The 14,464-nt window shown below is 43.5% G+C and overlaps 1 protein-coding gene across 8 annotated transcripts in view; it reads right to left on the bottom strand.

The window, feature by feature from the left end:
* PTPRE (protein tyrosine phosphatase receptor type E) overlaps positions 1-14,464 on the bottom strand; it is a 99,899-nt gene that overhangs the window by 30,955 nt on the left and 54,480 nt on the right. For all 8 annotated transcript variants that reach the window (XM_083844489.1, XM_083844491.1, XM_083844495.1 and 5 more), the window contains one exon: positions 8,212-8,321. In XM_083844489.1, the coding sequence (XP_083700615.1) occupies positions 8,212-8,321 (110 nt within the window). The remainder of the gene's footprint in view (positions 1-8,211; positions 8,322-14,464) is intronic.

Raw genomic sequence — 14,464 nt, 5'->3', positions numbered from 1 at the left:
GAAACAGCTCGGGATATCAGAAATTGTTGGTTCTACGCAACGATCTGCTTGCACTTACTAAACAGCATCACAAATTTATTTAATATATGCAAAGCTGAAATTAAAAGCTTTTTTTTTTTTTTTTTTACCCCTCAAAGGCATACACGCGCAGAGCACTCACTATCTGTTGCTGAGAGCGTCACGTATATTTTGGGGACGACCGGTTAGCAAAAAATTTACTTGTAATTAAAATAAGTTTAAGTGCTGCAAGGTCCTGAACTACATTTGAAGCCCATTCAACAGGTTTCCTTGTGCAAGTATCCTTGTGCACAGCAACTGCTTTTCAGCCAGCCAGAAATCATCCAGGAGCGCCACCCCTTGCTTAGACTTTATCTACTCCAAAGACATGGCGTCTGTTTAAAACACATGTAACTTATCCAATGTGACACGCCATGATGTACGCAAATACGGGCAGGGATTTTTATAAACGCTCAGAATAGAGATAAAAACAAATCTATGTTATATCCAGTATGAACTGCAAGTCTCACCCTTCTGTTAACAGCGGTTTTTTTCCAATGTATGTAGCACTTCATATTTCAGTTTCAATGTGCTTTCTGTAACCTTTTAATGCTACTGAACAATACATAACACATTATAATCACAAAAAAAGAGAGCATGTTTTGTTTAAGCAAACAAAACTCTCCGCCTTAGTCTTCAGCAAGCAAAATGCAGCCTTGCTGCCCGTTTCTCCTTCCGACCAGGCCCGTAAACCCAAGTTTCAGCATCGGGGTGGGGCAGATGGGGCCGGGAATTATTGCCCAAAGCTCGTGCAGGTGGGCAGAGCTCTCCTCGATCGCAACTGGACGACAGCCCTGCGGTAGCAGCCTGTGCTCACGGCATCTGCCAGAATGGGTCTTGGGGCCCCGCTTCTCTGTCCGTACAGCAGCCTTCCTCAGCCTTCCTCATCAGCTCTTTTTGTCAACCTTCTTACCATCGTATGCTCTTCCAAAACGAAGGCAGTTTTGGTTGCTGGCGGTTTTCTTTTTAAATTACATTTACACACCCTTAATGAGTTCCTCACGATTTCTACAGTGGTCTTTGAACGTGGAGAGAGGCAGCGGTAATTCTAACACCTCTTGCATTCACGCTTACCTAAACTCTTCCATTTTACTTGCAGCAAACACTTTTTGAATAGGCCACAAGCCATGACATAAAATATCATTCAATCACAAGATTACAATAACTACCTAAAACTACAAAGTGGTTCTCCTAACAACACCAGCCCTGTACCAAAGAGTATTTTTCCACGTTGTGGGTAATCACCGCTTCAAAACAAATGAGCCTAGTCATATTTAAGTCACGGGTGAGAGAGCAGGAGGCAAGCTTGATTAACACTGTTAAAAAGAAACTCCACAAAGAGGGGAAAAATAAAATTTGGAGAGAAGAAATGTGAGGGTTCACAAGTAGCATATTAGGGCCTGGAATAAAACCTCCTTTACAGGCATAGCCATAGGGCAGGCAAGGAAAGAAGCTACCTCAGTCAACATAATAGTACAAAGAAAGGCAAGGCAATAAAATACATAAAACTTGACATTTCAGTGGTATATGAAGACAAAAGTGACAGGCATGACAAAATCGTAATCAGAAACCAGCGCCTGACAGGCTTTCAGAAAATCACTGTTGTAGGAAGTGTCTGGATGGAATCACAGCAGGCAGAAGCAGCCTAACAATTTCTGTGCAGCATTTAGCGATACTGAACTCTCTGTAGAAACAATGATCTGGCAAATAAAGAAACAAGAAGTATGTATTTGCCTCTCACGGGCAAAATGAACCACTTTAGCCCACTTCTGTAGTTAGGAAATTTGAGACTGAGTATCTCAGATCCGCCAGGATTTGGGGGTTTTGTTAGTTCTTATAATCGGTTCTGTTTCAAGATGGCTAAGACAAAATGACAAGCAGCAAAAAATCTGAGTCACGGGGGAATTAAAATTTCCCTCAGTCCATTACACAACACAAAATCCCCTGTCTCTTCCTTTCCGAAGAGCTGACACATCTCACACCCTATTTTTGAGGGGACTTTGGAAAACTGATTCATGAACAAGGGCCACGAACAGCCTCCAGTGCAACCCTGAGCAGCGCAGCCTCCTGCCACGTTTCTTTCAGGACAGGGCAGCCCTGCAACGACCGGTGCAATTCTCTGCAACGAGATCTTTCCTCTGCCCCTACAAGGAGATGAGGTCAAAACCCATGAATGGCTCTTTCTTCCTCATTTGTGGGCACATCTATTTCTGAAGCCTTGCAGTGGCACATCAGTGGCCTCAACTCTGCAGAGCCTGCACGTAAGGCATCGCATGTTTTTAAACAGTTGCATTTATTACCTGTATTTTCTTCTGTGTCTGCACTGGTGGTTTTATAAACACAACCCAAAAATTGCAACAGAAAGCTGTGACGGGGCTTAGGCCACTGTAGATTTATAGATGGAAAGACCTTTGGCCAACATAACTCTCTATATATGTTAAAATCCGGGAGATTTTAATGGGAGACTGAAACAGAGACTTGAAATATTTCTTTAATCACTGCTGCTTCCAAAGTTGACAACTGAAACATGAGTAAGTACATGCAGAAAAGGCAGATGTCTTCTAAAGCATCTTCTGTACCACAGCCATGCTGGGGAAAATTTCCTGCTGCTCCAGCACAAAGAGAGCAGTGGCCCAGAACCACATGGTTCTCTGTTCGCAGCTACATGAAAACAACTGTCTAGGGGGTACGTTTCAGAACTACAATGAACTAGGGACTTTCAACTTGGCAAAGGATGAGGATTGTCACCAGAAGGATGGTGACAACCCCTCGTGCTTCCCCTGCCACCCACCGAGTCTGACTCACGGGTTCTTCCCTGCTTTATTCCCTGCACTGCTGTCCCAGATGTCTGTGAGGCTTTTTCTGGAAATGCCTCACCATTTCCTTCAGGGTTAGGATGTTCCTAGTTTCAGTGTGCTAGCATTAAAAACAAAAGCAACCACAACAAAAAAGGGAACTCACGGCAGTATCTACACAACAGCGCGTGTCCTACTGTCCTCCTTCCATGCTCCCTCCACAGCTTTGCTCCTCTTCATCCCTGGGTTGCTTCCTTTACGTGTAGGACTGGGACGGTGCAATGGCCCATTAATGCAAGTGACAGCAACGCCGGTATGTAGGCAGCGCTCCCGTCAGACCGAGGCTGGATGGAGGAGCTCGTTGCCACGTCTCTGCTGAAGATTTAAGCTCAGCTTGCATCAGATTTTGCACCCAGCTTGCCTGGTGGCCACGCAAGACCTCAGGCCATAATTTTCGGGGAGATGTCAGACCAAATGATCTACCATTACATTACTCCCTCACTTACACCACTAAACCTGTGTACGTTTCAAAGAGCAGCCAACATCTTCACTGTTTATTGTGGCCTTTCAATGCTCCTCACAAGCCCCAAAGGGCAGATAACTCTTTCCAAACTCACCAAGAGTAACTGCAGGGAGCAGCCAAGCTTCCCAAAGCGTGCAGCCCTGGCACAGACACCCTTTCACACTGCTGCTGAGCTGCAGGTACTGGGGATGCTACTTGCATTGCAGATGCACGTGTGGCATAGGCAGTCCTCGTGCTGTCATTTGGACTGATTCTGCGGTGAAGACACACCCGAGAGACATACTTTGGGCAGGCCTTAGCACTTTTCATGGACATGGGCAGTTCTGAAATCTCAGGATTGTGCAAGTAGCAGAATATTTAAATATTTTTTTGCTGCTGTAACAACTTTTTCAAGCGCTTAACTTCGGTTTCCCCTCAGCAGGTTTAACAGTGATTGATTTACCATAAGCAAGCCTCTTGCACGTTACTGTGTGCTTTACAGACTCTGACAAACCTTAAAGCTACCTCACTGCGTGGAGGGCTCACCTCCTTCCTCAGTTTCCCCGGAGCTGTGCTGCCTCCTGCAGGCTCGGCTGAACTCGTGCTGTGAGGCAGCGCAGGACAAGCGCCCCATGCAGCGGGGATGCCTCAAGTCCAGCCCGAGCCCCCTCAAGCTACTTTTGGATGAGAAAACCCCATAGCAGTGAGTTGCTACGCTCCGCGGTGGCTGCTTGCAGAGAGGAAGCAGACAGACAGCCAAAAACCGGGAGCTGGCTTTGATAGGCATAAAAACATAACCAAAGTAAAAAAACAATCCTGAAGAAAGGCTAAAGGAAACAGAAAGGTGGGGGAAACAAACCAGCATCCAAAGCTTGCTTCTCTCCTCATGTTCTTCAGCAGCAAATGAAATAATCATGCTGGCGTTTGCCATCCTGAAGACCAATTTTGGACGGCTGGACTGAGCCCAGCAACCTGCCACCATCAGCCACAGCCAGGTATTTATGAAGTTCTGCTTTTCCAACAAATTATTGGAATTGCGCTTCAAAGGAAAAAGTATCTACCAGCAAAGCAGCACTTTGGCTTTTAAATATTAAGTAAATTGGGCCAGCCCTTTTTTTTTTTCTTTTTTTCTTTACAAGGAAAAGCACCACTCCAGCATCTAGCATGAAGGTCAACACCTCTGGGTTCAGTTCTGGCAATCCCACAGTAAGACTTCATTCTTTCTATACATTTCCTCCATTATTTTCAATACAAGAGAGACCGAGACACACTGCAAATTCTGAGACCGACAAAGGGTTATCAAGATAATCAAGAGACTTGAGCACCACCCCTGTGAGGATAGGCTGAGAGAACTGTGACTGTTCAGCCTGGAGAATAGAAAGAGTAGAGTAGAGCAGTTCAATTGGAAGGGACCTAAAAAGTTCGAGTCCAACTGCCTGAGCACTTCAGAGCTAACCAAGAGTTAAAGCATGTTATTGAGGGCATTATCCGAATGCCTCTTGACCACTGTCAGGCATGGGGCATCAACCACCTCTCCAGGAAGCTCATTCCAGTGTTTGATCAACGTCACTGTGAAAAATGTCTTCCTAATGTCCGGTCTGACCCTCCGCTCGTGCAGCTTTGTGCCATTCCTGTGCATCCTGTCACTGCTTACGAGGGAACAGAGGCCGGCACTTCCCTCTCCACTTTGCCGGGAGCTGCAGCGAGCAATGAGGCCGCCTCTTGGCCTCCGTTCCTCCAGGCAAGCCAACCCAAGTGTCCTCAGCCTCTCCCCACGGGACATGCCTTCCAGCCCTCTTACCAGCTCTGCTGCCCTCCCCTGGACACTTTTCAAGGACCTTTTCATATTGTAGAGTCCAGAGCTGTATACAATATTAATTATGAGGCCACACCTATGCCAAATAGCAGTGAAAATCACTACTTTTGACTGGCCGGTTATGCTGTATTTAAGGAGGTTTGCGGGATCCCATCCATGTCCATAAACACCTGGTGCTAAGAGGACGGACCCAGGCTCCCTTCAGCGGCACCCAGGGCCAGGCCCAGAGGCCTCGGGCCCAAGCTGGAGCCCCGGGGGCTGCCCCTGGCCCCCAGCAGCACGTCTGTGCCCAGGCTGCCCAGAGAGGGGCTGGGGGCTCCTCCTGGAGAGCTTCAAACCCACCGGGACCTGGGGCTGGGCACCCTGCTCGGGTGCTCCCACTCATCTGAGAAATTCATTGTCTCTGCATCTTAATACATCGGTAGCGGAAAGAAAGCGTAAAGAGGGGCATGAAAACTATGAACCATTCATGCAGCAAACACTGCTGAAGTCCTTTCCAAACATTTAATTTTGCAGCTCCCAGAATGCTTTCACATTTAAATGACGTAACTAGTGTAAAACAAAACAAAACAAACAAAAAACAAGAAGTAGTAAAAGAATCCTGACTATGCTTAACACTGGATAACTAATTAATATTTAAGCAACCAGGAAATATTTGAATTCAATGGACCGGCATCATCTCTAAACAATTTGTTACATGTATTTGATAGCATAAGGTTTTATCTACTTGAAATGTATGTGCAAATCCAAATAAACAAATTTAGGCAAATCCAAATAAACAAATACTGTTTTATATTTAATGCAGTTGAATGCTAAGTAAATGGCAGTACAATTTCTCCAGTAAATGGCGGTGCAGTAAAACCCAGAATATTCTGATTATATTAAATGGAAATTTCACGGTAGCAATTTCATGGTACTTCTGTAGGAAGCAAAATGATAGTAGTGCTGAAAAATTGAGTAATACTCAAAACCGTCCTATCTTTTTGGATCATTCATCAAATCTGCATGCAAAATGACAACTCTTCTCAGTTATTTCTATACTCTTTTAAATAGAGTTTTCTTGATACTTTAATCGGAAATCTTTTTTTTTTTTTAATTAAAAAATATTTTATTAGCTCTGTAGCTATTAAAAGTATTAGATAATCCTATTATCTTGGAACTCTCTATACAGCAATCTGTTTTCAGTATGCATGTTTTGTTTATCAGACAGAACTCTGCTTCTCACAGCAAAGTAACGAAGGCTTTGATATTTCTAAAAAAAGAGTTTAGTTGTACTAATAATTTCTAACTCGTCTCACTGAAATTAAGATTTAATTAAAATATGGAAGATAAGATTACTCTTACCCACATTATCATACTCATATTGAACACAATTTTGAATTAAGTTGTGAAGGTGAACAGCCTCTATGTGGAAAGTATTTATTTCTTTTTTTTTTTTTTAAATATTTTCATTAAAATGTTCTAGGAATTGATAAAGCTACCGAGTTACTTCCCGATTCCCATATTCTTACATATTTAGACAAATATTAATAACTTGTTCTTCTAAAGCTCCAGGTGCTATACAAGAGGCAGGGCAAGACAACTACTAGGCAGTATTTCAACAGAGCTGTTTATTAGCATTTTGTACATACCTTCATTTTTATTTATATTAACAATTTATTCAATTTGAAAGACCTAAGCAAAACAAGGGAAAGCAGCACACTGCCGGACCTCTGCTGCCCTGAAGTCTTACGTCTTGCTGAACACAAATGCCTACGACCTGAGTTGCTACAAACACAGACCAAAACGATGAGCGTGGGATCCAAAACCCGCCGGTGCCGCATGAGTTTTTTGACAGCCTGAAGAAACAGCTCTGAAGCGCGAACAACAAAATTTATTTCCAGTCTTGCTCGACTGAATGTCAGGTGGCATTAACACCACAACAACCAACCAACCCAAGCCAGCCCTGCTACCAACTCTGTCCCTTACAGCTGGATGAGAAAAGGCCGTGCTGCCGCGGCCCGGGAGCTCAGCCCCCACGCAGACCCGCCAGACCGCGGGCACTGCCATCAGCCACGCTCACCAGTTGGCTCCTGCTTGACTTTCCATCCATAGGGGTGTGAAGTTCACAGGCAGATTAAAAACAAAAAGAAAACAGCAAAAACACACCCTTCTATAAAGGCTGGATGACAACAACAGCGACCTGAAAAGTTACTGAGATTTTAGCGCAGTGTTTATATGGAACACAGTCAGTTTTGTTTTCCTTCAGCCAAGGCCACGTAGAAGCTATTCATTCTGAAATCCATCTCTGAGGTGAGCACAACGCCGTGCACGGCCACTGCCTAAACAGATAAATAAGCGCTCAAACTGCCAACACCCAGCACCATCTGCACAGGCACGTGAAGACACCTACCTAGGTTTATGAAGGATAAGGACAACGTGCAGCTCAGATTTGCCATCCAGTCATAGAACATAATAGCAGAATCGATGGTTTTAAACGAATTAATTAAATAAATAAATAAAATAAAATAGACTTGAACTAGCCCCTCTACAGGACTGTGCTGTGTTAAGCCAGTTACAGGAGGTCTTGAAGCAAGAGGAAGAAATGTCAAAGAAAGAAGGAAATGAGGAGAAACAGGAGATACCGTGGTGGACCAGAGAGTAGAAGATTGCTCTCTGGTCTTCGAAAAAAAAAATGTTCTATTTTTCACCTGACCTCACCTTATGCAGGATACCTGCACTATTATCCACCTCCAGCTCTGCCTTAGATAGCTCACATCACTGAAAAGACAATATAAATATTGTAGTTCCTCCTGCTGCTCTCTCTGTTGTTGAAGCAACTATGCCTCTATTTCAAAATATCAGTGTGTAAGTTGTATATTTCCCACACACGGGTAAGAGAAAGTAAAGTTACAACACCAGTCAGAGAGAGGTCAAACACAGATGTCATCAGGCAAGATTAGAACATGATGGAAAAATATTCAGGATGTCACCGCAGGGACCTCACCTGAAGTCCTTTTCCCTCCCTATTCCCACCCCTGCCAACTAAATGATGGCCTTACTTGTCGTTGTGGTGGGTTTGGGTAATTCAGTTCCATTTGGTGGTAAAGCCTGCACGAACAGAAAGCTAACACAGAGTAGCAGGAATGAACAGGGATGTTCCATCCTGGATCTGAAAGACAAGAAAAGCGTAAGATAAATTTTTGGGTCAAATTACTGTTACCTTTTTCCACTCTCCAGAACAAAATTAAAGAAAAAGCAACGCGTGCTTTACACAAGGGAAGTTTTAAAACTTGTTTTATACCCTCCCATCGCCTTATCACTTAACTTTCTTTTTTGATGCAAAGGGGAAGGAAATGCAACTTGTCCGCATTAAGAATTCATTACAAATGTTTTAAGTGCAAGAACAGGAAGACAGCATTCAGCCATCGTTCAAAGACAATTACAGAAATCGGGCCAGAAAAGCCGTTCTGTGTCAGCAGCACACGGCAGCTGAGGACATGGAGGCAAGGAATCTGGAAATCATTTCCAAAATACAGAAGTACCGGTAGCTGGCATCGTGCGAGTAAACACAGAGCAGAAATTGGGCACGTAGGTCTGGTGGATCCTGTCCTCATTGCAGGTATCACACCTTTTGGGGCTCTGAGCTACCTTTCGGTGTTTTCTTACGCTGCCTTCACTTTCCACGCACACGCACACAGAGCACCACGATGTATTCTTTTGGAGAACACGTGCCATTAACTATCAAGCTATAAAACATGGCATCAGAGCCTTCCAAACACAGAAAAAATTGTATTTTATGAGACCAGAAAATAATTTCCAATGTAGAAAAGCTTAGAGTAAAGGTGTGATGAAAACGGGCTGCTCTGGGGACTGTAGACAAATTCAGGAGCTTGCTGCAGGAGCAGGGTGAGTCGGTACCTGTAGGCAGACAACGTGCTCCAGAAGCACTCCAGTCCCTCAAAACTGAGGCACATTTTTATAATGGAAAAAAATGAATCTTGTTACTAATTTGCTGAACAGTTATCTAGTCCCTAACAGTCAGGTGAATTACAGCAGGCTGCCACCCCAGGCAGCCCGCAGTCTTGTTTGATTTCCAAGTGTCCTCTTTGGCAAAAACGCTGCACCCAGGCACTGTGCGTACGCTCTGGATTTCACAAGTGGCAGAACGCGGCCAGATGGCGGGTCTGCGTCCACGGCTAAAATTGTAACAACAGCACTACGGCACGACAAAGCTCCCCGATGTTATCAGTATGAATATTTTAATAGCACAATTTACACAGGACATTATATAGTACTGCTTAACAACAGGCCAAAAAAACACCACCCCAAACCAAACAAAAAAATAACAAACACAAAACCCACAGGAACGGCAGTAGTCATTAGAATAACCACGATGAAAAACCTCCCTGAACAGCAACTTTCACCCCCCTCTTGCCCATTCACCATGCCCATGCCTGTTACCCAAACCTCAGTCCCAGTCTCTTCACTACGCATAGGGCTACCTTCAAATTCAACTGACAACTCGTATTATTATAAACAAAAAAGGTAAAAAATAAGAAGAATTAAAACAACAACAGAACAGTGAGACTTGAAACTTGTTGATCTCGTGCTCAGCAGGAGATTGCCCCCGCGGGGCAGAGCCCCTGCTCCCAGCCCACCAGCAGCTCTGGGATGCCCACAGGTTCCACAAGGAAGTACGCAAAGTCGCTTTTGCATAATCTGATATTAAAGCTTATTTATTTATTTATTTATTTATTTTTCAAGGCTCCGTAAGATGCCGAGTAGCCCTCCTGCCCACCGAAATCACGAGGTAAATTGCTGAGGTAGCTCCTACCAGAAAAGACTGCCTGTGCCGCTGTACGTTGCCCCTAAATCTAAATACGTGACATTTCAAACTCTTACAAGCGGTGTGAAAACACAGAAGTTAGAAAACATAGCATGAAAATAAAAAGACAAAATGCATATTTTTAGCAAAAAGCACACACAAAGCTTTCTTACATGGGACCACACACTCAATAGAATTTCTTTATTCTTGCTTCCATTCCTATACTTTGGAAGCTTAATGGATCTAGCTGATTTTTTTTCTTTATAAGAATGAACAAAGAAAGAATAATTAAAAGCATTAGCATCAGACCTTATTTTCTTAAATTCCCCTTTTCAGTCCAGCTTCCTACTTGACAGGTTTACTCTATCCGTTCCCCCTACTACAGTTTATAATGTAAGCAGACTAGACATCTTACACTACCAGGCTCAGCAAACAGCCAGGTTAATCCTGAACCGGCCATTCATGGGATTAGGTAACTAATTATGCACAACAGCTAATTGCAAACTGCTTCAGCGGGACTGCTGCACCAGACCTGGTCTGCCAGCTCCGACCCAGCCGAGCCGAGGGATCCATCCTCCTGCTCTGAAACTCCCCAGGTGCGAGGCGCTGCTTCAGCCAGGTCTAACTGGATGAAATCAGAGCCACTGAGAGCTTTTTACGGCAGTCACCAGAGCGACCATATCGCTATTGACTACGTGAAGTTTTATGCTAGGCTACTGGGAGTGAGCTAAACAAATGTATTTTTTTTTGTCTTCTCTATCCACTGTAAGAGTCAAGTAAGAAGTTAATATTTAGACATCGGAGGGTGAACGGGCTGTATCCACAGATGTGAGACAATCACCTGCCCTAAAAGCCTGGAAGTCACCAGGAATTGTTCACTTCAGCAGAATGAATACCCCCAGTGGAAGTCAGCGTAATTTTGGAAGCAAGCCATGTCCAAAAGGCTGAAAAGTGTAAGGAGCAAAGTGCCCCACAAACTTGCTGCTGTGAGGGTTTTGCAGACAGACAGACTGTGCCAGGCATCTCGTATCTGTTCTCTTGAATGTGATAAAGCGTAGCTTGATTACACATTCGATGCCCCCAAATTTATCAGAAACAAATGCAACTACAAGGTTTATGCAAATTTTGGGATCTCATTTTTGTCTGAAGCCATGATTAAGTGCTTTGTATTCTTGCTTGCTAAAGGATGGATGAAAAATTTTGGCAAATTTTGGGGGCAGATGCAAGAGACTGAGCTCAGTACGATCTAGTTTTGCAAAGCACTGAGTACTTGTCTTCAGACGGGGGTGAATAGGGAGTAAGCAATTTGTATAAAATACATTAATATACTGTAAATTTTACCACGTATGTATATTTATCTGCTTCATATGCTGAAAGGCATGCAATTACTACAGGACCTCAGCTACAGAATTTTCTGAAACCAAAAAACCCAACCCCTGTAGACAGAGCAATGCTTTCCCTTCTCCAGGAGGTGCAGTGTCACAATAGTCTGATAAAAAAATAAATAAAAAATAGAACAACTCATCTCCAGAAAGAGCAGGCAGGCAGAAAGGCACCGCTGAACAGGAAAGGACAACCGTGTACACTAGAGAAGCCTCTTGCTGATAAAATCAGAAAGGAAGAAAGCAGGGTGTGAGGTGCACGCTGTCGTTATTACACAGCTTTCACAGGGCTCCAGGCCACCTTCCTTCTGCAAGACCACTGCTGCCTGCCTGCAAAAAGCCACAGCAGCTGCTTTGGGAACTGCACGAGCACGTCGTGCATTTTTGCCTGCTCGTATCCCACGACATCCAGTCCCTATTTCATGGATATTTGTGGGTAACTAGCTGAGACACTTCAGCTTTAACTCCCCAGAATCCCATTTTTTGTAGTACAGGTTATTAGCTACTCCTGATTAACTAAAGCCCTAAAATGTTGAAACCTGTTAGAGACTGCTGCTACAATCACAGCTTTATAAGTCTGCATTGTTATAGAAAAATGCTTCCGTGTCCAGCAGAGAACCTGAAAGCATGACCAAAAAAAGTCACTGTGAAACTGCGTAGCGAGCTCCAATCCTGCCCAGGAGACCCAGCGCTCACCATCCAAATGCAATCCTGGCGTAGAAATCCCAGGAAGATGCAAAGCCCCTGCCCAGCATTTGTCACTGCCACTGGTCCTTGGGTGGCCCAGTGGATGCCACATGGCACAGTGGATGGCTCAGCCCCCGAAAGTGAGAAAACGGCACTGCTGTCGGGGATTACTGCACTAGGACACATTTAATTTCTGTCTTGGTCACACAAGTGAATCCTCCTCAGGCCTGACAGCTTAAGAATAAAACCTGGGCTTTAAGAAATTACGATAATAAAATCTGCGTCTTGCTGCGTGGTACTGCTACACCCATGCCATCCCCTTCAAGGAACCCGATGCATGAGCTGCTTCACAGCAGTTTCATTGGACACCCGTTCCCTGCATCCTCCTTGGGGTGCGCCCACCAGGGAACCCCCTGCACGCCCAGCAGCTCGTGTTCGTGGTTGGGCTGACCACAGCTCCTTCCTCTCCCACGAAGCCTGCTGTTATCCCCACCAGGTGTCTGTCCCACAACACACCACTCCAGGAGGACATAACCCCCCCGCTGGGACAGCGCCTGGTTACAATTTCACTTCAGTGCAGATTGCCAGACTTTGCTTTCAGTTAGGACTTTTCTTGCACCATTTTGTCATAAGGTGGGTAAGAAAGCACGACTACTACAGCACTTCAAAGAAAACCACTCATTTGATCGTGGTTTTCCAAAATGACTTGGAAAAGAAGCGCACCTGTCCAGCAGGGATGCCTGTTTATGAAACTCTGGGAATCCTGCTTGAGAAATTAGTGCAGAATAAATGAAGCGCTTGCTTAATGTCAGGGTATTGCGAGTACAGAATACAGAACTTACTTCATAACCCATAACTAAGGATTTAATAATGCCAAAAATAGAGTTCCAAATGAATACATGGAAATAGGATAGTGGGAAGCCCTAAATGAAAATTTCAAGAAGTTTGATAAAAGCTGAATGTTTTGATCTGCTTTAAAAATTATGAATTTTAGAAAAAATAAATACCTTAAGTATCTTTTTTTTTTTTAAATTCCTGTAATTCAGTATTGCTCAGAGAATTAAGATATCCTAAAATCCAGAGGAAAAGGAAAGAACTTGTGATAGTTTTTGTCTGCATTTGAGCTAAAGGTTAGCTCAAAACTGAAAGGCATGTTTGACTTCCAACAACTGATCAAGCTGCCCTCCTGCAGTGTGCACTAGGAAAAAAGAAAAAAGATAAATGCCTTTAGATATATGAAAATATAAATATATACATATATATACCTATACACTATCTATCTATCATACACACAAAGGTCCTCATCTGGGCAATGCAGCGGTATGGATGAGCCTGGCAAACTGCATGAGCTGATGGAGCAGAGTCCTATCTCCTTCTGTAATGACACCTGGAAGCCAAAAACACAATGAAAGACTGCAGTAAGAAACTAAAATTAGTATCCTGAGCTACTCGGAATGACTTGAATTTGTCTTTCCAACCTCCGCTCTTTGTGACTGAGTTCATTTTTCAAGGTGCCAGACGAGCCGATGAGCGATTTCCACATCGCGCGCAGTGGAGTGCCTTTGTGCATGTGCATCCCGTGCAGCTCAGCCAGCAGCAACAAGAAACTCTGCCAGGGATCACTCTACGAAGGAGATATTCCTAAAAAATCAGCTGCACAGCCTGCTGCACAGCCATTTCTTAGAGGTGTTATAAAAACACTGCGATACCACCAGAAAAACCTATTCATTTTCAAATGGGACTGCCTACAGCACACTCGCTGCCATTTTTTTTGGACATATAAATACATGTTTTGCTACTGGCCTCTTCAGAAATAGCAAAAGAATGTAAGGGATAAATACTTAACATTTAAAATCCTGTATAATTTAATAGAACTGCTACAAAATTGTATCTGACAATAACAATTCCTGATGTGTATAGACTACGTGCAATAAAGGGCTTTTAAAAGAGATGGAAATAATCAGATTAAAGACTACAAATTAGAATAACCATTTACACGTAAGAGATTGAGTGAGGCAAAGTACCAATTAACCGAATAAAATGAATTTTCATTTAGAATAATGAAGCTTGATAGACTGTCTTACTCACTTAGTCACTTCGTCCCTAATTCACACAGACAAACTATTACGTTTGTTTTCACTTTCAGACAAGGGAAGGTCAGCATATGTAGCACAGAGTTTGTGCCTGGCAAAAATTCACAGCAGACAGCTGAGAAATGTAAATTTCTGCTCTGCCAAAGGCTAGTTTGGTAGGTAATCACGCTATCTGCAGGCACACACATTCATGGACTATACACAGCTTAACAAGAATTCATAGGGAAAACATGTTATCTGTATCTTTAAACATAACTTTTTGGAAAACATCTTATTACAGAGCAAAATATTTTTTTTTATTATTTAATTTTTTATTTATTTTTTT

This window comes from Anser anser (genome assembly GCF_964211835.1).
Source record: "Anser anser genome assembly, chromosome: 7".
NCBI classification, from domain to species: Eukaryota; Metazoa; Chordata; class Aves; order Anseriformes; family Anatidae; genus Anser; species Anser anser.
Note: the sequence above shows the minus strand (reverse complement) of the source record. Positions and strands in the feature narration are given on the sequence as shown.